We start from the raw sequence: 22,650 nt of genomic DNA on the forward strand, positions 1-22,650 counted from the left end.
TTTACTGGCGGGACTTCGTATAGCCAAAGAGCTCAAAGCTAAAGCAATACATTGCTACAATGACTCCCAGCTTGTGGTTAATCAAATCTTGGGAGAATACCAGGCTCGTGGAAAAAAAATGGCAGCTTACTTAGAGAAGGCAAAAACCGCATTGGAACATTTCGAGTTTTATGCGATCGAACAGGTTCCCCGAGAGAAAAACTCAAATGCAGATGCCTTAGCTCGGCTCGCTACTTCTGCCGAGAATGATGAGCTAAATGTTGTGCCCATACAACACCTCTCGGCACCTAGCATTAATGAGCCGGAGGAGGAAGAAGTGTGTATGATTGAGTCCGAACCTACCTGGATGACCCCGATAGTTGAATATCTCGAGACCGGAGTCCTTCCAAAAGATCGGAACCAGGTTCGAAATTTAATGTATCAACTTCCTCGTTACACCATTTTGGACGGAAAGCTGTATAGAAGGGGGTATTCCATGCCATTACTTCAGTGCGTGACTCCACCCGAAGCCAAGAAAATCATTGAAGAAATTCATGAAGGGTTCTGTGGAGACCATACCGGGGGGTATAGCCCGTCCAAGAAAATCATACGCCAAGGATATTTATGGCCTACCATTAAATCGGATTCTTTCAAGTACGTAAAGAAGTGCGATATGTAATATCCAACATTTTCATTATACATTTTTTATTATAAATCAGAGTTTTAATACATAAAATGTACAAGTTTACAAATTTAAGAAATAGTAATGGAAAAATAGTGTTTAAAATATCATTTTATGTTTTTAATGAGATTAAAGAGAGAGAAACTTGAGTAGTCAAGTATTGGACCCGAATGTCATATAATTTTAATTGGGGATTTTTATAAAATTAAGAAAGTTTTACTAAAGGACTTATTTGAAAAGAATTTTAGTATTTTGGGTCCAAGTGTAATTTAAAAAAAAATAATAAATAAATAAAATAAAAGGCTTCAGCCTTTCTTTTTACCCGAGCCCCTCTCTCTCTCTCCTCAGAAACTCTCTCTCTCTCTCTCTCTCTCTCTCTCTTTCTCTCTCTCTGCGCGTTACTGTTGCCGACGACGCAGGAGTACTTTCCGGCCACCACTTTTAGCCACGCGCCGGACCGTTGGATTCAGAGGCCTCCGAACTATCGACCTACGCGGGAATCTAGAGCTCACTCGCCGATTAAACGCCTCAACCACTCGATTTAAGTTCGGCCACCCCGCGACTTCAAAGTTGCGATTCAGCCACCTCGGGCATCCGTTTGCCGATCCGTCACCACCATCGTGTTCCTCGTGTTGTGGGCTTCAAAACCCAATAACTTGTTCCTACATCTATCATAGTTGGGTGGTGGGCCCACCACGAGCCACCGCGATCCACCGTAGACCGACGGTCGAAACTTAGTGTTCGAGGTTCCGAAGTACGTTTTGAGTCTCAGAAAATCATCGTTTGACTTGTTGTGGAACCCGATCATTTTGGTATAATTTCTTTAACCTATATATTGTGATTTAATTGTGATTGATTAGAGTAATTGTTATTATGTGTATTTATAGTATATAATTATATATTATTGATATATGGAATATTTTCTGTAATGTACTGGCTGTCTGGGATTATATATATTTTTGATACAGGTTTTGATTTTGGAATTGTCCACTTTATAGCCGTTGTGCTGTCCAATTTTCTAGAAAATATTAGATATTAAATAAAGTATAAAAATACATATTTAATTGATTTTATATTAATATGGAAATTATTATGATTAAGTAATTTTAATTATTATTGTTATTATTTTGTTAAGTAAATCAAGAATACAGATTCATATATATATATATGAAAAGTATGATTTATAGTAAACCTATTATTTAACCATTATTATTGTATATTAATATTTTATTAATATTTAAATATTAAAATAATATCAAATATTAGTTTCTTATAGTTATTGATATTTGTAAGACCAGTGAATTTTGGAGAAAGTATATTTATTATATCACTGGAATTGATATTATGACTAATTAATAATAATATAAATATTTATATTTATATTATTATCATTATATTGATTATTACAACTTTATGTTAAAAATATGATTTCTTTTATAAAATGACTATTTGAATATATACATCCATATACGTATTGCTATTGAAGTATTTTGTTATTAATATCGAAATAAGTTTAATTATAGACGATAATTATTATTTTTGTTGGGATTATTATTATTATTATCATAAGAGTACATTATCTTATGAGCAAGGTTTAAAGCATGGTTTTATATGAAGAGTTATTTGCATTACGTTGATAATAATTATTATTATAATTTATATAGTTTCTGGTATTATTAATATACACTATCAATAGTGTATATTTATGATTTTGATAGAATTTAATAAATGATGTGCCTTGAATAGGATTTGTATGGATTTGATTGATTGACTCTTGGTGAGGAATTTTAAAATAAGCTAAGGACCTAAGGTAAGTAAATCTCACCTTTTGTGCTTAAGTGTAAGATGCATGACTACATTGATTGTGTACATCTGATGAGTTAAGTATGGTATGATGATGATGCATATGATAAGTATGTGAAGAATGGTTATATGAACACCATAAGGGTGTTGTGTGATATGTAATTGATGAATTCTGTGATATGTGAAAGATGTCTTACTTGGTTAAGAATGATATGAATTATGTGCAAGTATGTGTTCTTATGTTGATGGATATGTGGATTACTCTATGTTCATGATTTGTTATATGTTATGATATATGAAGCGTTTAAGATTTTAGGCTGGAAACCTTAGACCTGAGCCATAGCTCTACGTTAAGGTATAACAACGCCACCAAACCAAAGCTTCATGTATTATGACTAAAGATGTTTTGAGTTATATGAGATGTGATACAATGCCTTGATTGAATACCATCAACATGAATCATGAACATGAGCATTGGCATTTCAGCATCAGCATGTATGCATGGCATGTACAGTTATGTGATACATTATTATGTGATATAAGACCATGCATATGAATATGAGAAAAGTTATGAAATGCCTTGAAAAGTCTTATGTAAAGTTAAACATTTTAATGACACAAGGCTTAAGCAAAGTGATAATAAGATGTTAAAAAGGGTGCCACTGTTTCGATGAAGCAATTAAGTAAGTGTAATGAAGAAGACGGAGGTCTATAAGACTTATAGTGGCTGCCCACTAGTGTGGGCTAGGTCAGAGTTGACCATTCAGATATGTTTGCCATGTTTCCGTCTTTCTCCTCCATATGTGTAATAAGTATGGCAACTATGGCAACGATGAAATGAGTGTTATGATGAGCCTAGCTGCGATGATGGCTAGCCGGAGGAGAACCCATGGGATTCTATATGATATGTGTAACAAGCCCTGCAGGCATTGGCTGAATCAAACAGTGTGCACAAGTGATATTGGGCCCATAAAAATGTGAAACTAAAAGAAAGAGCATAAAAGTAAAGTTTGAAAGTGCTTGAGCAATAAATGAAATGCATAAGTATATAAGTCAGCATATTAGTATATGTGCACTACAAACTCACGACATTCATGTGTATGTGTATGCATGAGATTTTCTTACTGAGTGTTAGCTCATTATGTTATTTTCCAACATTTTTCCAGGTGTGGCTTTAGCTGTTGAGCAACTTGTGGAGCACGGACTCAGTAGCAATGCAATAATGGTTTAGAGTTTTCATATGGCTGCCTTAAATTTAAAGTATTCATACGTGTAATAATTTCTACTAATAAGTTTATATAAAAGTTTTAAATTTTTCTGTATTTCTTCGTATCATTTTATTTAATCCTTTTAGTCAAGTGCCTAACATACTCGTAAACTCTAGAATTACGAGTATGTGGCGAACGTACCCTACCTTAGGGACGTTACACGATAAATGCCAGAGGTTCGCCACGATTCCTCGGGCTCCACCATCTGAGCTGACCATGCTGACTTCCCTATGGCCCTTTGCGGTATGAGGAATCGACCTCATAGGCTCTCTCCCAACTGGCAAGGGCGGTGTGAAGTATGCTATAGTCGCCGTAGATTACTTCACGAAGTGGACAGAGGCTGAACCGTTAGCAAAAATAACTTCCAAAAAGGTCATTGACTTCGTTGTAAAAAACATCGTGTGCCGAGAAAAATTGTATCCGACAACGGAACCCAGTTTGATAGCGACTTGTTCACCAACTTCTGTGAGAAGAATGGAATAATAAAGAGTTTTTCGTCAGTAGCCCATCTTCAGGCGAATGGCCAGGTCGAAGCTGTAAACAAAACTCTCAAGAGTTCGCTAAAGAAAAAGTTGGAGGAAGCAAAGGGACGATGGCCCGAAGAATTGCCCTAAGTCCTATGGGGATATAGGACTACAGCTCGAACATCAATGGGACATAACCCATTCTCTCTAGCATACGGTTGCGAAGCTATGTTGCCTATCGAGGTCGAAATTCCTACAATTCGAACTCACATTTATGACCAAAGCTCGAACCACACTCAGCTCGAAGAAACCTTAGAATTAATCGAAGAAAGAAGAAACGAAGCTCAGCTGAGGAATGCTGCCTACCAGCAATGAGCTACCAGGTACTTCAACAAGAGGGTTCGAGAGCGAAAGTTCGGTGTGGGAGATCTGGTGCTAAGGCATGTATTTTTGGCAACACGAGATCCAGCAGCTGGCGTGCTCGGGCCAAATTGGGAAGGTCCCTACCAGATAGAGTCAGTTATCCGCCCCAGTGTCTACAAGCAAGCGAGATTGGAAGGAAGCCTGGTACCGCGAGCATGTAATGGTGAACACCTAAGACCTTACTTTCAATAGTGTAGGAAGGATGTTGCCTGTAACCATGCTTGTTTTTCTGTACTGTTTTGCCTACTTTTGGATTTTGTTAAATAAATAGTTATTTCGTCTGATATAATTTATTTTTGCAATCTCTCTTAATCTAATAACCTATGGTCACATTCATAGGATATTAATGGGGCATCATTGGTATATATATAAATACCACCAACTTGAAAAATAAATTAAGATATACAAAAAACATAAGTGATTGGATATAACCAAATGCGGGAGCTAAGATAGTTTGGATAAAACCAAATTATCAAAAACATATAAGTGTTTGGATGTAACCAAATGGGCGAGCTAAGATAGTTTGGATAAAACCAAATTATCAAAAAACACATAAGTGTTTGGATGTAACCAAATGCGCGACCTGAGATACAAGTGTTTGGAATTAACTAGATGCGCGCGTGAGATGAGAAAATTTGATTATAATCAAATTATAAGTGTATGGATTACAAACCTAACACGATCTAAATAGGTTTGGAACAAACCAGCTAAAACTAATCGGCTGCAAGTTGGGACATAACCCACTTCGTGTTAAGCCGAGATCGAGGCTGGAGTATCTTGCAAAACCATAGTTTCGACCTCATAACCTCGGAGAACCAAACCGAGGACGAGACAAAGTAACTATAAAGTAAGATACAACTAAACCACCTGCATTACATACCATAATAGTACTTTCGGGTGCATGGTAAAAGTAATATCCGACCTTGAGAAATAACGAGGTCGGAAGCGGATAATTCGAGCAAACTGTGCATGAATGCATTGAACCTCGAGCTTAAATCCAAATTATGTTTGTATGATTAAACAGGCATGTATAACACTTTAATATAGAATGTGCAAAATATTTCAACTCGAGAAATGTAAAGCATATATATTAAGAATAAAATAAAATAAAAATTGTATCGGCCCCATGGGCATAAAAAATATTACAAAAAAGAAGGGCCGTTACAAAAAAAATTCTAAGGGACGCAGCCCCGAGGCAAGAATTAAAAAGGAGGAACAGTGTCCTTAGCCTTCTCAGCATCAGCAGCACTTGACTCACCAGGAAGAATAGCATGACTATCCTCCTGAGCCTCCCAAGCAGCCTCCTCATCATCTGAGCCCGAGCTCGAGGCTTCGGCGTTGGCCTCGTTCCCCGACTGCGGGCTCCGTCGACGAACCGGAGGCGGGGGCCTCGCCTCCCTCCTTGGAGGGAGGATGCCTGTTGGCAAAGGCACGAGCTCCCAGAGGTGGTACTTTTTGTTGGACCAATCCGAGGTGGACTGGCCATCTCCCAAAAGCCCACAAGCTCGGAGTTTACTCCCATGCAAAAGATATGAGAGAGACCTCTGCCATAAGGGAGTTGGAGCAGAGCCTCTCTATGCTCCTTCATCACGTCAGTGGGGGTGGGATGATGATAGTTGGCTGGAAAATAAAACACATTTCAACTAAGTACGAGCCTACAGACAAAAGTCCAAGCACAGAGATAAAGAGGGTTGAGGTAGTTACGAATCCGTCTGAATGAATAGTATCGAGACGGGGACAGGCCATCTGTCCAGAAGAAGGCCTTCTTAAAGTCAGGAGGATGGTTGGGAAGATCCTCGAGCACCTTTTTCTCCTTGGGATAGCTCGAAAGATAATAGAAGCCGTCCCCTCCCCGAGCTCGGGAGGGATTTCTTTTCAAACAAAAGAGATACAAGATCTCCTCTGGCGTGGGTCCTTCCCACTTCAACTCGTGGTACAACGACTTCAGGGCAGACAGGACCCTGTAAGAATTAGTGTTGAGCTGGAATGGAGCCAACCTTACAAAGTTTGTGAAGTCCTTGAAGAAAGACTTCAAAGGCAGTAGCGCTCCTACCTTCATATGCTCCTGGCTCCAAGCCGCGTACCTCAGCTTGTTATCAGGATTTCCATCTCCTGGGGCATGGTAGCTTCGCTCGCTGGAAGTAGGGGGTCGACACCTTAAGGAGCTTGACAGTCTGAGGCCATGAAAGGCCAGGATATCGTTTATCTGACCTGTCGAGGTTACCGAGCTCCAGTAGTGCTCGGCCTCGAAGACCTCCCTCCGTGGCTGTGAGGGAGAGGGCTCCCCCATCAGTGAAAATTGGAGCTTTCCTGGGGTGTACGCGATGGTCACTTTTAACCTAGGGTCGAGGGGGATCGGCTTGGGCCCTGCATCAATTTCCGGATAAAGAGCCTTTCGAAGGTTTCTCCTCTTCTTTTCTTTGACCTCGACGATTTGGCGGCGATAGTGAGCTCAGATTTCTTCCTGTTCGCGCGCGAGGTCGTATTCACGAATTAGGCGTTGGTTCCGAGCAAACAACAATTCTGGGCTCGGAGTTTTTGGCGAATGCGGAATTGCCAGCAGCGACACCCAGCGTCTTTCCAGATTCTATGACATCTAGCAAGAAAAAAAAATGGTGAGGGCCATGCATGCAAGGATTCAAGAATTATGAGCTTGGCAAGACAAGTTCGGAGAGTGCTTGGGTACGAAACGAGCTCGATACCAAAAACCCGATTAAGAGTAAAAACGTGTATTCTACGAGAAAAAGGAGGGGAGTGGATCAAATTTTTGAGAATCCCAAAATATCAGGGAAAAAGGTGACGGTTATTCAGAAATGGTAGTTTTGCGTATCGTGCATTCTTTAAAACCAAGATTTTGTACCCAATATCTTGGTGTGCAAGATAGGTCTTTTAAATTTTGAAAACCCAGAAAAAAGAAACCTTGTTTGAGTTTGTTCTACATCAAAGCTGGATTTTGAACCAGTGACTTAAACCTAGCGTGGAAACTTAAACTTGAATGCCTATCGGCCAAAGCTTCCTAGCATGACAAACTAAAAAAAAAATAAACCAATACATTCCCAAAAATAAAAGAACAACACAGACAGAAACTGGCATAAAGGAAAATGGAAAGATCATCATATACTTACACAATGATGGCGATTGCAGAGAAATCGTTGATTGAAGGAGAGGCTGCAGGTATAGCCTTACGGTCTCGAACAAACTGGCGGTCCTTTGTTTCTTTGGCTGGGAGAACATGCAAGAGCAAAAAGCTCTCTGGGATGGCTTCTGGTTTTGCCTCTTTTCTTTTTTCTCTGATGAGTGTAAAATAAGAGGAAGAAGATGTCCAGGGCCTTATATATAGATAGTAAAAAGTGGTAAAAGGGGATTAATCTAAGCCATTGGCCAGAATCCTTATAAAATCCAACGGCCAGGGACAAATGACAAGATGGCACCGAAAAGGTGGCAGGCGAACGATCGTGGACGGATTTCCAAGGTACTCGAGTACCTTGGATGAGCAAGACCCGACTGACACGTGTCCACCCTCAAGTATGTGTGACGGTGCGGTTCCCGAAGAAAGTAGTTCAAAAGTTTCATTCTCATGGGATTCAAACAAATAATTTTGAGAGGGAAAAATGTTACACCCAGATTTCGAGCCTTAAGAATTGTGATCTCGAAAGCTAGATTCGTCAGGAATGGGCTTGTAATATCTGGAACGTGTCCGCCACCTAGGCACCAAACCTACAAAGCAGGGGCAACCTCGAAGATGGTAGCCTCGAAATCCTCACAAGCTCGAAAGGCAGACACCGAAGTACGTCTGTTCTCGGATGACCTCGGATCAGGGGGTCCGAGCCTAGCATAAGTATGAGCTCGAAGCCACATGATCTCGGGGAAAATGCTACAGCTCGAAAGTCATTAAGAGACCTGGTGGCGATGTAGATTGATAACTTTGAATATCCAAGTGAGTCATTTTGGAGAGACGCGGTCTACATTCATTGTTGTAAATCCCCTAAAATAAAGGGGTATTTATTATTCAGTTATACACCCCCTGATCTTCAGGGGACGTTTCCTTGTATATAGGAATTACATGCTTTTAATGCCATTAAATTTATTTACATATACAGAATAACTTCCTGAAATATGTGGGATAGTATTCTAAAATCTCCTCTATAAATAGAGAAGTCATGCACCATTGTAAGGGAGGAAAAAAATTGGGTAATCTGGGGAGAAACTCTGGAGAATTCATTCTTGAAGAATTTACAGTTCTAATAACAAAGACTCGTGGACTAGGCAGAGTTAACTGCTGAACCACGTAAAAAAATCTTGTTTGTCTCATTGTATTTTTCTGGCCATAACCATTTATTGTTTTCGTGCTCTTTATTCACTGTTGACGAAAAACGGCGTCAACAGTATATATCAACAATATCTTCATGATTGTGATTTAGATATGGATTTTCATGACCAAATTAACTTTAGCCCACTTGCTCCCTGATACAGGAACAAAATTAATTATATTCTTTTTTAATCACTGGTCTATAGTCATTAATGATAGGATGTTGGCAGATAGATAATAAAGTTATATTTTATATGTAGTTATATTAACGTTTTCTAAGTTAGGTTTTCAAATAATGTTATATTGGAATTCGAGATACGTATTTTTTATTGTACAGACTGAGATGACCGAGCGTCGAGCATCGCGGAGTACGACCCCTGTATCATCTGCTGCTTTTTGTGTCGGCGATAATGTTGACGGTCAGTTCCCGCCTGATATGGATATTGTCACGGATGTCCTTGGGCCCCGCTCGCGTTATAAGAAAGGGTTTGGGGGGTTGCCTAGGTTGAAGGCAATTGGCACAAAGAGGGCAGCATCTTCTTCAACTTCTCAAATGTCCGGGCAATCGCCACCTGAAGTGGACACCATTTTGCAGCAAACTCAGAACATTATGCTAGAAAATCAGTTCCAAAGTAGTATACGACTAAACTTGAGAGTCGTCAACAACGTCAACATGTACTGCTCAGTGTTTTGTTGAAGCGGGTTGGTGTATTGGCTCCTGGTTTTACTGTCGACTTACCAGAATGGGATCCGGACGAGGACGATAATGCTCACGGGGACAGGGATGATGAGGAAGGCAATACACATTTGTAGAACTTTGTTATTTATTTATTTAAAGTTTAATTGATTAGAGATTTAATATACTAAATTATTTTTATATTTTCATGTTTGGTGGGGACAATAAACATTAATAGTAATAATTTTTTTTTATTTATTTATAAAATTTAAAATTTAATTTTATTTCTAATTAAATAATATTACTAAAAAATGAAATAATAATTAATATATTAAAATTGAAATTTATTAAGTAATATTAATATAATGAAAATAAAATTAGTAATGTTATAAAAAAAATTCCTTAAATAAAGGTAATGATAGTTTTGTAAAAAAGAATCCAAGTTATTATTTCAGTATCATATTAATAACACCTTCAAGTTATTCTGATCCTACTAAACACAATCATAATATAAAATCAGTCCCCATAAAAGCTCATTAAAAAATAAAGTCATATTATAATCCTTTCTTGTTGATAATTTTCATTTAACTTTTGAAAAGTCCTAAGAATTCTCCTATTCTTATTATTTTTCTTTGAACAAACTTTGTAATAGGACCTGCACCACATTTGTACTTTAATTAAAATTAGGTCAATTATTAAATAAAGAAATATAACACATAAATTATATTTTGCAATGACTTTGATTAGTACACGCCAAATTTTTTGAACCTTCGTAGGTAAGTTCTGCCATAAAACTTGGTCAAAATGGACCCTAATTCTCATTAATTTGTAGAAATATGCATATGCGTTGACTCATTGACTTATTGACTCTTAACCAAAAATACTATACATAAGTATTTATATATAATTTTGAGCATATGAGTCTGTATATGCTACAATGGCGATGGCTTATACAACCCCATTTATTCTCTTCTATATTCTCCTCACCATCACTCCCAGCCTTGCCGAGTCGGAATGTAACGAAGGCGCCACTCTATGCTGGAACTGTCCCAACACGGGTTCACCCTCTTCGGCAACATTCAAAGGAAACCTCAAAGCAATCTTGTTCTCCTTCTCAACCCTCCTCAAGCCTCAAAACGACGTCGTTAGATATTACAACATGACAGTGGGCACAAAGCCTGATGATCAAGTCACAGCGATCGGACTATGTAGAGGAGACCTAATCAAAGACCCTAAACTTTGCCAGAGTTGCTTGAATGACACTGCCACTTCGGTTTTGGAAAAATGTCCAACTCAAAAGGAGGCAATCATATGGGCCGAGAAGTGTATGATAAGGTACTCAAACGACGACTCTAGATTTCATATCATGGAGAATAAGGAGCCACCTAAGGTGTTGAAAAGTCCCAAAAAATATACAGACGTGAGTGCTGAAAAGTTCAAAGAGGGGTTAGAGTCTCTGCTCGATAAGTTGATCGTCAACGCTAGTTCGAGTGTTGAAAAGTACGCATCGGGTAGTGTCAACGTCACGGCGTCTCGGTCGATATACTCTCTTGTTCAATGCATACCAAGCATGAGCCAGAAGGAGTGTAGTGATTGCTTGGACGAGTCAAGTTCGATGATCCCAGATCAGTGTTGTGGTGGTGTTGAAGGAGCCAGAGTACTTAAACCTAGTTGTACGATCCGCTACGAGAGTGGAATTTTCTACAACGTTACTGATAATACCTCTTCTAACACTAATTATAGCTTTGAACCCTCTAAAGGTACCTTCACGTACGTACAATTATTACTTTTATTATATCTACTTTGTATGATATTGATGAGATCTTTTTATATAAATATATATGTGCAGAAATAGGTGAGGAAAAAAACAGTAAAGATAAGACTGTTATTCCTGTTCTTTCGAGTGTGATTGGAGTGGTTGTACTTACCATATTGGTGCATGGATTTGCATGAAGATTCGGAGGAATAAGGCATGAAGAGGAAAATTTTGGAAGTAAGATTTATTATTATTGCCAATTACATATATTCAAATTTAAAATGTTAAAATCCCCACAAAAAAAAAAATTAAAATGTTAATTATAGGTTGTGTTTGGTAAAATTTTTGTTTTTGAATTTTTTAACTCAAAACTGGAAATATTTTTTTTCTTTATTTTTAAAAAATAAAAATATGTATGGTAACTATTTTTGTTTTTTGTTTCTAAAAATAAAAAATAATAAATATGATTGATAACTTTTATTTTTATTTTTTGTTTAACAATATAAATGAGGTGTTGATTTGAAGAAGAAAAAAATAAAAAGAAACGAATAGTCGAAAACAATTTAAAATAAATTGAAAGTGAAAAAAATTCTATTTTCAAAATTTAATGAATTTTAATTAAAATTTTTAAAAGTAATAAATAAAAATAGAGTTACCAAATACTATTTTAATTTAATTATCAAATTTTTAATTAAGTAAATAAAAAATTATTTTTTAAGTGTTACCAAAGCACCAAAATAATTAATGTATTTTTTTCTTTTTTAGCCTGGAGATATATAAAGTGTGCCATGGATGGAGACAGAACCTGCAAAAATAAATGGCGTTGATTAATCTTTCTATTGTTTTTTTTTTTACTTCTAATAGTTTATATTAATTTAAATCAATATAAAAATATAGTTATTAATGTTTTGTATTGTTAACAAAAATCAGAATTTTTTTGCTTTATTATTAGTACACTCTTGTTTGGGTCCATAATGTGTAGTGGAAGCTATGAATATCAAGAAACAAATATCATAAATGGTTGAAACCAGGCACGATGGTCATTCCAAAACCTGTGAAATCTCATTATATATTGCTACAAATTAGGCACCAATGCTCGACAATTTCAATTGAATTACAAAGTTTAGGAAAAACGCAAGGTTTTTATTTCTTCAAACAACAAAATTATCTCAAAACAAGGAATGTGATAAATAGATACAGTTTCCCAAAATCGAAGTATAAATACCCTATCTATCTTGTCTAACTCTGCAAAAATACCATCTTTGATACTTATTTAGAAAAATAACAATAATAGTCCAAAAATTTAGTGGACCTTTATTAAAATAAGGGGTTTTTTTTTCCTTAAATACTCATTTTTTATGATTTTTTTACATTTTTACGATCTTTCATTTTTACTAACTCAAATTTTCAAAAATACAATTTTAATGTTTCAAAATTACACAAATACGATTTATTCTAAATATCAACCCACAAAACATAACGTTAAAAAAAAAAACAAGAAAGCAACACGAAAATAACCTCACAACAACACAGTGTAACCCATTGCAGCTACAAAAAAAAAAACCAAAAAACATCAAAAAACTCATTCTTACATTTTAAACACTACTACAAAATACCCTTTACGAGACATTTTTTTTAGGACAAGCACATAAATGCAAGTCCTTAAAAATATTTATGGAGTTTTTATAACACTCATTGAGAGTCCTAAAAAAACATAATTTAGGACTCGCAATAAGTGTCCTAAAAAAATAAGCGAGCCCTAAAAGAATCTAGGCTAAAAATGAGTGTTGGGAGTCCTTAATACTCTTTTAGGACAGTCCTAAAAATACCTGGGCTGAAAAATTAGGAATTGTGACTTTTAAGGACTCGCTTTGTGGGTCCTAAAAGAGTATTAAAGACTCTCAAAGCATGTTCTTAAAATTGTTAAGTAAAAAAGCATAAAAACGCTTATTGTTTAACATATTTATAAAATTAGTATTAGTTAAAAATGAGTTGTTTTATTGATTGGAAAAATATTGTAAAATAATTTTAATATATAAATTCAATAGTTATAATTTTTATAATATGTGGCATTGTTTATTTATTTAAAATTTATATGAAAATTAAAAAAATATTAATAAAAATAAATTAATATATATTTAAAATAAAGTTACCTAAAGTGCATTTGTATTTAAATTAAATAGCATATTAAGTTTCAAATAACAATTATTATAAGTTTGAAGAGAATTTGTATAGTTGTGATTTTTAAAATTATTTTTTATAGTATTAGGGGTATAAAATTGGGAGTTTTATAATCACATTTTTTTATCTGAATAATATAATCTGATTTTTATTTATAAAATTAAAATATTAAAAAAATATAAGTGCCAAGTCCCTTTCTCCCTCCCTCTCTACCCGATACATACTTTCCTTTCTCCCTCTCTCTCTCTCGCATGCTCTCTACTGGGCCCGAACGACTGCCCTCCAATGGTTGCCGCCTTGTAGACACCGGATCAGGAGTACCAGACACCGCCGAAACTCCAGCCTCGCGAGCCCTTCGTTGCCGTTCTCCGCTGCAAACAGAAGCCTCCAAGCTCGTACGTCGCCACCGTGGCTTCAAGGCCAATTTCTGGTCTCCTCTAACATCGTCTCAGGCGAAGGGTAGCATGGGTGAAATCAGGGTATCAAGATGAACAAAGCCCAACCAAGGATCGGGCTTTTAAGTGACCGAAGGAGACGAAATCAGCTCTCCATTTGATGCTCGTAGTCTTCTTCTCAAGGTGAGTTCTTGTTTGTCTCTAACATTTCCTTTCCATGTGTGATTGTTCAAATTTTAGAACTATTTTGTTCTTTTGCAGTTTATAATGGATATGAAATTAGGGAAGTTGACATTGATTTTTGTTACAAATGGGGGTTGGTAAATTCCATTGCTATCAAAATTTTGTATGAGGTAATTAGTTTATATAGAGAAGTTCACATTGATTTTGATCAATAATGAGTGTGCTACTGAACCTTTAACCTTTAGATAAACATATTGTTAGCCTACTCAGATGAGACTCCAAACCTAATTGGTTATAGATTGAGGATCTAATAGTAATTGGATGCAGGACATAAAAATTTGTGTGTTCTTGTTTCTAAGGCCACTCACAAGTAATTTGTTTATGTTGGCTTGTATTAGCAAAAAATGGTTATTAGGTGGTGAGAGCTTGTCAGTTTCTACTGCCAAAACCTTTTCTTTAATCTTAATTTAACTTTATTTTAATCTAACATTTGATTGTAGCTATATCCACACACAAAAAAAAAAAAAGGAGTGATGATGTTGGAATGTTTTCTTGGTTAATTGATGTGGTCTGTTTTTAGTTTAACTTGGATAGTCTCGTATTTAGATTAACCTAACATTAATTTTCAGTATGATCACTAATATTGACAGGTCATTTTATCTTTTTGAAAACATTCTTGATCAGTGCAGATTATCTCAATTGAACTTACTTGTATGTAGATATATTCTTGTCAGACCAATTTGAACCAAGTTTTTGCAATAATAAACCTTCGTTGGAACATTCTTACTTTCCACCACATCAACTCTACAACAAGTTGGAACCTCCGTTGCTGCAATAAACATTAAATGTTACCTCTTCTTTTTGCACTCGCAACTTCAACTCGCCTTTTTGCACATCTATTAAGGCCCTACCAGTTGCTAAAAATGGCCTTCCAAGAATAATTGGAATATTTTCATCTTCGTCCATATCAAGAATAATAAAATCTGCAGGATAGATGAATTTATCGACCTTTACTAACACATCTTCTATGATCCCCCTCGGATGAGCCAATGATCGATCCGCCATTTGCAAAGACACGGTAGTAGGCCAAGCTTCTCCCAATTTTAACTTTCGAAAAATAGATAAAAGCATTAGATTTATACTAGCCCTAAATTACATAAAGCCTTTGTCACCATTGAACCCCCTATAGAGCATGGAATGTTGAAACTACCCGAATCTTTAAGCTTGGGAGGTAGCTTCTTTTGAAGTATTGCACTGCACTCCTCAGTAATTACCATAGGGGAGCGCCATGTACTATCCCAATCCATGGAAAGAGTTGAAGAAGAAAATACAGTCAACTTGATAACTTTCCTGGACAACGCAAATGAAAACGACTGGCATCAACCAATCAAAGACTACATCCAAAAAGGAGTCTTGCCAGAAGACTTGAAGAAAAGAGTGGATGTAAGAAGAAGAGCGCCTCGATTTGTGGTCTTTAATGACACATTGTACAAGCGTTCATTCGATGGGATATTGTTGAGATGTCTCTCGAAAGAAGAGGCAGCACATGCACTTGAAGAAACTCATGCCGGTACATGTGGCGCCCATCAAGCTGGCCCAAAATTGTCAGCTCAATTAAAGCGGTTGGGTTACTATTGGCCTACTATGGTTCAAGATGCGATTAATTTTGCTAAATGTTGTAAGTTGTGCCAATTACATGGAGATTTCATCCACCAACCCCCTCAACCACTCCATCCTTCTATACTGTCATGGCCTTTCGAAACATGGGGAATGGACGTTATTGGTTCCTTTACACCACCTTCTTCCAAAGCCCACAAATACATCCTGGCCATTACAGATTACTTCTCCAAATGGGCCGAAGCTATACCATTAAAAGAAGTATGAGCAGAGGATGTCGCGAATTTTATAAGGACTCACGTAATTTATCGATACGGGGTTCCCTAAAAAATTATCTCCGACAATGCCCTTTATTTCAAATGTAAGGCAATGGTCAAATTGATGGACAAGTACAAATTCAAGCCCAGTTTTTCAGCTAGTTATAACCCGTCTTCAAATGGTCAAGCAGAAGCATTTAATAAGGTGTTATGCAAAATCATGAAGAAGACGGTGACAAAGAATAAAAGGGATTGGCACGAGCGCCTCCCAGAAGCCTTGTGGGCTTATAGAACTACCGTAAGAACTGCGACTGGTTGTATACCTTATAACTTGGTGTTTGGGTCTGAAGTAGTTTTACCTTTGGAGGTTCAAATACCTTCCTTAAGAATTGCTACTCAACTAACGACCCCAGATGAAAATGTGCAAGTCCGTTTAGCTGAGCTTGAAGCATTAGATGAAAAACGACTTGTTGTTCAACAAAAGCTCGAAATTTACCAAGCCCAGGTAGCTGGGGCATTCAACAAGAAAGTTAAATTCTGATCTTTTTCAGTTGGAGACCTAGTGCTTAACGTAAAAAGACCAGTTGTCATAACTAGAAGGATGAAAGGAAAATTTGAGGCAAAATGGGAAGGACCGTATGTTGTCACTAAGGTCTTCCTAAGAGGGGCATATGAACTTTCAGATTCAGAAGGCCGACGCATTTATCCATGTGTTAACGGGAATTTCATCAAAAAGTTCTACACTTAAACAAAAGGGCATTTACCCATGGTGTAGACTGCGCCCTTAAAAGAAACGAAAATGTAATGAACTATGTAAGGCTTGATTCCATTTCGGGTACGTAGGCAATCTAGTTTATAACTAGACCCAGCCACAAAACAAAAAAAAATTATTATCTCACAAAAAAAATGTAAAGAACTACGAATGGCTTGATCCCTTAAAAGGGTATGTAGGCAATCTAAACAAAATTGGATGCAGCCACAAAAATAAAAACAAAATATTCCTCCCAACAAAAGAATCAAAGTTCTAAAAAGTCTGAATGACAAAATACTATTAGTCCTCAAGGCTAATAAACAAAAAATTAACAAAAACAAAAACTAAAACTAAAAGTTTCAGAAACAAAATGATGAAATCTTCAGACCATCTGGAGAAATAAAGTCAAAGCACCAAGTTTTTTCCGGAATTCTTCTTCTTGAACCTTGAGTGTCGTTTTTTCCCTTTCGGCTTCATAGAATTTTTCTACACCAGCTTGGTCCTTTGATTGACTTATCTCCTCAGTAAGATGTTGATGTTTCTTCAAAGAGTCATTAAGACTAGAAAGATCTTCTTCAAACGATGCTTTTCCAGCTTCAAACTTAGCTCGTTGTTGTTGTATGGCCAGTTCTGCTGCAATAATCTCTGCCTCCTCTGTTTTAAAATCTTCAAAGGCCTTTCTCTTGTTGGAGACAGATATAGACACACGATTCATAGCTGCCGAATTGTCTTCATCACGACGAAGAAGGTCATGGATAAGAGATTCATCAAGGTTAAGGGCACTTTCAACAATTTTGGTAGAAGCGACAGATTTTTCTTTTGCTTCGAACGAATCATTGACAGTGTCAATAAACCATGTAATCTCTGCTAAGTTACATTTAAACTTCTCACAAACGGTACTCAATATGTCAATTTTTGTGTCCATTTCAGCACGATGTCCTAGAATATCATCTGGTAGCAAAGGAGAAGATAACAAATGGAGGATGTCTTTCATGATATCAATCACAAACCTTTTGGTATACTCATTTAAATGAGAGTTGGTGATTGCTGAAGCTAACATTGTCGGTAGCGGACCTGGCAGAGGAATAGTTGAACGAAGAATAGGTGGATCTGGTGGAAGAACAAGCTCTTGTGAAACAATTGGTTCTGCTGAAATAACATCTCCAGGTGACACCCCATCATCAAACCCAATATCAACATGACCATCAGACCCATCAAAGTCAACAAGTTCCTCAACTCTGGAGCTAGAGGTGTCAAAGCAACCATCAGATGGCCTAATCCCTAAATTCTGAGTAACTGGAAACAAAATACTTTCATTATGACTATGCTCATCATGCTTTGCACGCTTTACTCTTTTGAAATATGGGTCTAAAGTATCGTCACTATCTGACTCTCTGTCAGCATAACTAGCACTGGCGAAGTCATCAGTCTGAGAAGTCCGTTTCACAAAAACCTCATCAAGGGTGGAGTAAATTTCGCGGATGTCCTGGATTACATACTTTGACTCGTCCTCTTCATAGGGTTGTTTTAATTCTGTATGAATCTTCTTGACAGATCTCGCTAAGTACGGAAGGCTACTCCTCACCCACCAACGACAATACCACCATGTACATTGACCTATACGAGTAATCTTAGGTATATGAAAACGAATGTTGGTATTCCTCCTTAAAATCAAAACCCAAGCTTTAGCGATATCTTCTATTCCACATTGCGTCCTCCTAGGGACACTCAAGCAAAAGTTCTCTGAGGGAACACCTTGGTCAAAACCAAATTGGCGAGCAAATCTGTTGGGATAATAAGGCTCCGTATATATATCACTGCCAACTCTCACGGGTAATAAAGCAGAGCGCATTGACACTAAAAATTCAAAATTTTCATCAGACAAATCTTCATTATCCAAACAATCATGATCTTCCTCTGAAGGGAAATAATATGGTCGGTGAATAACATAATCCTCCCCTCTCAAAATATGCCTAGCCCTATTCAAAGTCTGGTATCTAGCAGGAACCCCAGCATATTTACTCAAATAAGGCAAACCGGGAGTAAGATCCCAACCACGATAAAAATCACGAAAGTGCTCAGCTAACCACCCCAACACATAATGCACAGGTAAAAAACCTTCACCTCGTTCTTAACAAAGTAATGCAGAATTATGTAAAGCATGATATATATAGCCCAAGACAGAAGACACAAGTGAAACTCTGACTCCATGTGCCATGACTAAAGCCATATAAAAAGATTCAGGTCTAATGTTCTGGCCCGGGGTAGGAAAGACAAAGCGGCTTAGCCATAAAGACAAGAATGCTGCAAGACCACCCTCCTTTGATACATTTAAGGGAATAGAACGAAGATCATAAACTTCACCAATGTTCTGCTGGCTAAATTTTCTGGAGGTCTTAACAGTTGAGTTTGTTTTTACCCCTTCAAAGATAATTGGCCCTCGGTAAAAAAATTCAATCCATTGCTTCCAAGATACACCCATACCCTTAGAACGACTATATGCACCCTTGTTTTTTAAGTAATCACATATTTGGGCATGGATTCTTAAAAGCTCCGCAGTAGTGGAACAATATCGATCACCATTCACCAACTTTTCATTAAGAGGAATGAACTCCTCATAAGGAACTCCTAAAATGGGCAAACCACCAATAACCTTCAAGTCATATAAAGAAATACCCATCTCACCACTTCTATGATGGAAGGTATTAGACAAAGGACCCCAAAGTTCCGAAAAAGCTCTCCAAACATGAAAAATCCATAAGAAAGGGTACCTGGACACAGAAATGGCACCATAAATCCCAGCTTTGTTCAAAACACTTTGGTGGTGGAGCAACACCTGTTCGGTCCACTCCATGAGGCACCGCATAAACTCGGCTCGTCCCCGAAAGACAAAATTGTTATTTGCTTTCCTGTCCTTTTGATGAGTCTAGTTTTTTATGATGTCTTGGTGATGTTTTTAGTAGTCTTTTATTTTGTTTTTCCTTGTTTTAGTGCGGGTTTACGCTTTGTTTGGTTGTTTTTGTGAATATCAGGAAGAATTGAGCATGTGGAAGGAAATGCCAAAGAAAGGGAAGAAATAATCGAGTTTTTCATCATATTTTGATCAAGAATGGTTCTCAATACCATTTGGAAGTGTTGGTGAAATTTTGGGATGAAAACTTGAAGAATTGAAGAATTCCTTAAGAGCCACGGCATGATCAATGTAGGGCCGCGGCTAGGGGGAGAAACAGAAGCATGGTTTTTGAGGACATCTTCGGGCCGCGGCATGGCTAGGTAGGGCCGCGGCATGGATGGGCATTCTGCCCAGAAGACAATGATGCGGGCCGCGGCATGGTTTCAGAGAGCCGCGGCATTGAAAGGATAGTCTGCCCAGAAATTTTGACACGGGCCGCGGCATAGTGTATGTAGAGCCGCGGCCCGCCTCTTTAAAATCTAAAAATCCTAGGTTTTAAAGGACGAAAAAGAAGAGAGAAGGAGGTACGGACGAAGAGAGGAGTTCTGGTGTTGAAGGCTCAAGCTTAGAGTATTTTTACATGTTTTTCTTCTTGATGTTATCTTTAAATTCTGTTGTGATTAGCACTATGACTATGAACTAATTTTCTGTTTAGGATGTTCAATTGAATCACTTGAATTTCTATTATGACCTAATGCAATTTTAATTTCCTCTTCTCCAATCTTCTTCAATTCCTTATAACCTGTTCTTATAGATTGATTATTGATTGGCCATCTTTAGTCATATATATATATATATGTTTTTAAGTCAAAATCTGAGAAGTGAGATTTAATTATGCTGTGGTTATATTGGACATAATTTTAATTTAGAACGAAAGTATCTGAATTAATTGTGTAACTGTTATTAAGTTGTGGAATTTAATGCTACCTTTGTGGTTCAATTTACCATAGAAATATAGGAAATTGTCACCTAGGTTGAGTTTATAATTCATAGAATGATTATAGGCTGCTGTCTCAACTTGTTAATTGAATTAGGTTAAAATAAGAAGAATTCATACTTGGCATTAGGGAATAATAGGAAGGATAGTTGATGAGATTGAATATCCTAATTGTTTCTCAGTGATTGAATTACGAGTTTTTACTATTAGTTATTATTCTATTTAATTGTCGATTATTATTTCTGCACTCTATCGATTCTTTTGCTGTATTTTACAAAAATCAAGAAATTTTAATTCATCAAATAGAACAAGAGATTAATTGACTGGTAATTGATAATTCAGTCCTTGAGGACGATACTTGGTTTTACCATTTTATTACAAGTTTGCGACTGTGTGCACTTGCATAGCAAAATTATCGCAACACCTTTAAATAACGATAAAGACCTGGAAAGAAATCTTCATTCACTTGGTAATCCAAATCCCCATCCTCTTTATTATAACAATCTCCTAAGACATTTGCTCGAAAAATGGCACCATAACCTCTGACATGGTGGACGGCATTATCATCATCAGAAGAATGGTATCTTAAGTCCCCTGAACTGACAGTCTCAGTCTTAAAAAGAGAGATAGGATCCTGGTGGTTATTAGATGCCTGAACTTCTGTTAATGACATAGAACGATGATAACGTGGCCCAATCCTGACTTCTTTCCCAAATTCATCCGGTGCTCTTTGAGAGCCTAGAGCCCCAAACGTAGACATACTGCACAAGAAACAAAATTTAGTGTGTCAAACAAAAGAATATAGGGAAAATTCTCAAGCAAGGTACGTTTACATAAATGACACGCACTTTCTTGAGGGGGCATCTGTTGAACGAAAAAAAAAGCAGCAACAAATTATTATTATTATTATTAATATATAAATATTTCCTTTATAAATTAGTTAAAACCTGAAAGGAATATTTAGTTATTAAAATAATAATAATATATAAAAAAAAGGGATGAGTCAGTCAAAAGAGCAGATAAATGAGATATTTTCTCCACTTCCACCACTTTTACGTTGAGTGGGTTTTTATTAAAAATAAAAATAATAAAATAAAAGCCTCTATAAAAAGGTAGAGAGCAGAACAGTTACTGAATTTTTTTTGGTTTTTGGGCAAAGAAAAATTGATACGCAAGAGTGAACCAGAGAAACTGAGAAAAGAAAAACACTGCATATTCTAAAGTCTTCCTTCAAGCTTTACTAAGGTAAGTGCAGATTCATAAAATGGACCTATATCTTCTTCTTTTGACTCTTTTATTTTTTTAATCTATGGTGATTAAGAGTCATTCTAATCCCCTTTGATTCACTAGACTTCAGAAAATAAGTCGATGTGATATATAATCAAAGGGGAAATGAAAAGACTAGTATTTTTATATTGTCAATTTCATCATGGATTCTTATATTTCTCTTTGATTCACTAGACTTCAGAAAATAATTCAACATGTGATACATAATCAAAGAAAAAAAAATGAATTTTTCATGGTGTTATGCTGCTTGATTTATTGTAAATCTTCATGGCTTCCTTTTGGTTCACTAGACTTAAGAAAATAAGTCAATATGTGGTACATAACCAAAGGAAATAATAGAAGATTTAAAGAAATTGTTATGCTGCCAAAATTATCACTAAGTGTGAGTTTTAATGAAAAATAATAAGAGCAAGATAGAAAACTTGGTTGAATATCTCATACCTCACTGAAATTGCAAATAATCAAAGTATTTGTCTAAGCAGTGCTGGGATTGGCTAGTCAATTTCCTAGTCAAGTTCAAAAGAGATAAAATTACTAAAGTTTGAATGAATATTGACATATATGTGTATAGTTGTACACCAAAGCAAATAAATGAAAACCGGAAGGCCTAATAGCACGAAAACTGGTTGAATACTGACATATGTTTGCAAATAAATCAGTTCAGAATTTATATATATATAGTTCAAAATGCCTCCAATGGTTGAGATCTTTATCGTGGTGGTTTCTGAC

General features: G+C 36.6%; 1 protein-coding gene and 1 long non-coding RNA gene across 2 annotated transcripts; both read left to right on the forward strand.

Moving 5' to 3' along the window:
* Positions 1-674: 674 nt before the first annotated feature.
* Positions 675-3,746, forward strand: LOC133800685 (uncharacterized). Its single transcript, XR_009876563.1, has 3 exons — positions 675-1,473; positions 2,408-2,471; positions 3,631-3,746. It is a non-coding gene; the product is annotated as an uncharacterized LOC133800685 (long non-coding RNA).
* A 6,791-nt stretch (positions 3,747-10,537) lies between these two features.
* On the forward strand, positions 10,538-12,411 carry LOC133800682 (putative cysteine-rich receptor-like protein kinase 9). Its single transcript, XM_062238715.1, has 3 exons — positions 10,538-11,364; positions 11,454-11,597; positions 12,126-12,411. The coding sequence occupies exons 1-2, from the start codon at positions 10,542-10,544 to the stop codon at positions 11,555-11,557; spliced, it is 927 nt and encodes a 308-aa protein (XP_062094699.1). The 5' UTR covers positions 10,538-10,541; the 3' UTR covers positions 11,558-11,597; positions 12,126-12,411.
* The last annotated feature ends 10,239 nt before the right edge of the window (positions 12,412-22,650 follow it).

This window comes from Humulus lupulus, chromosome 9, assembly GCF_963169125.1.
Source record: "Humulus lupulus chromosome 9, drHumLupu1.1, whole genome shotgun sequence".
Taxonomy (NCBI): domain Eukaryota; kingdom Viridiplantae; phylum Streptophyta; class Magnoliopsida; order Rosales; family Cannabaceae; genus Humulus; species Humulus lupulus.

What these genes read in the sequence shown, in the direction of transcription:
- LOC133800682 (XM_062238715.1), top strand. Translation starts at nt 10,542, where the DNA reads ATGGCGATGGCTTATACAACCCCATTTATTCTCTTCTATATTCTCCTC. An exon ending in TAGCTTTGAACCCTCTAAAG is followed by an intron (nt 11,365 to 11,453) that starts GTACCTTCACGT and finishes ATATATGTGCAG; the next exon opens with AAATAGGTGAGGAAAAAAAC.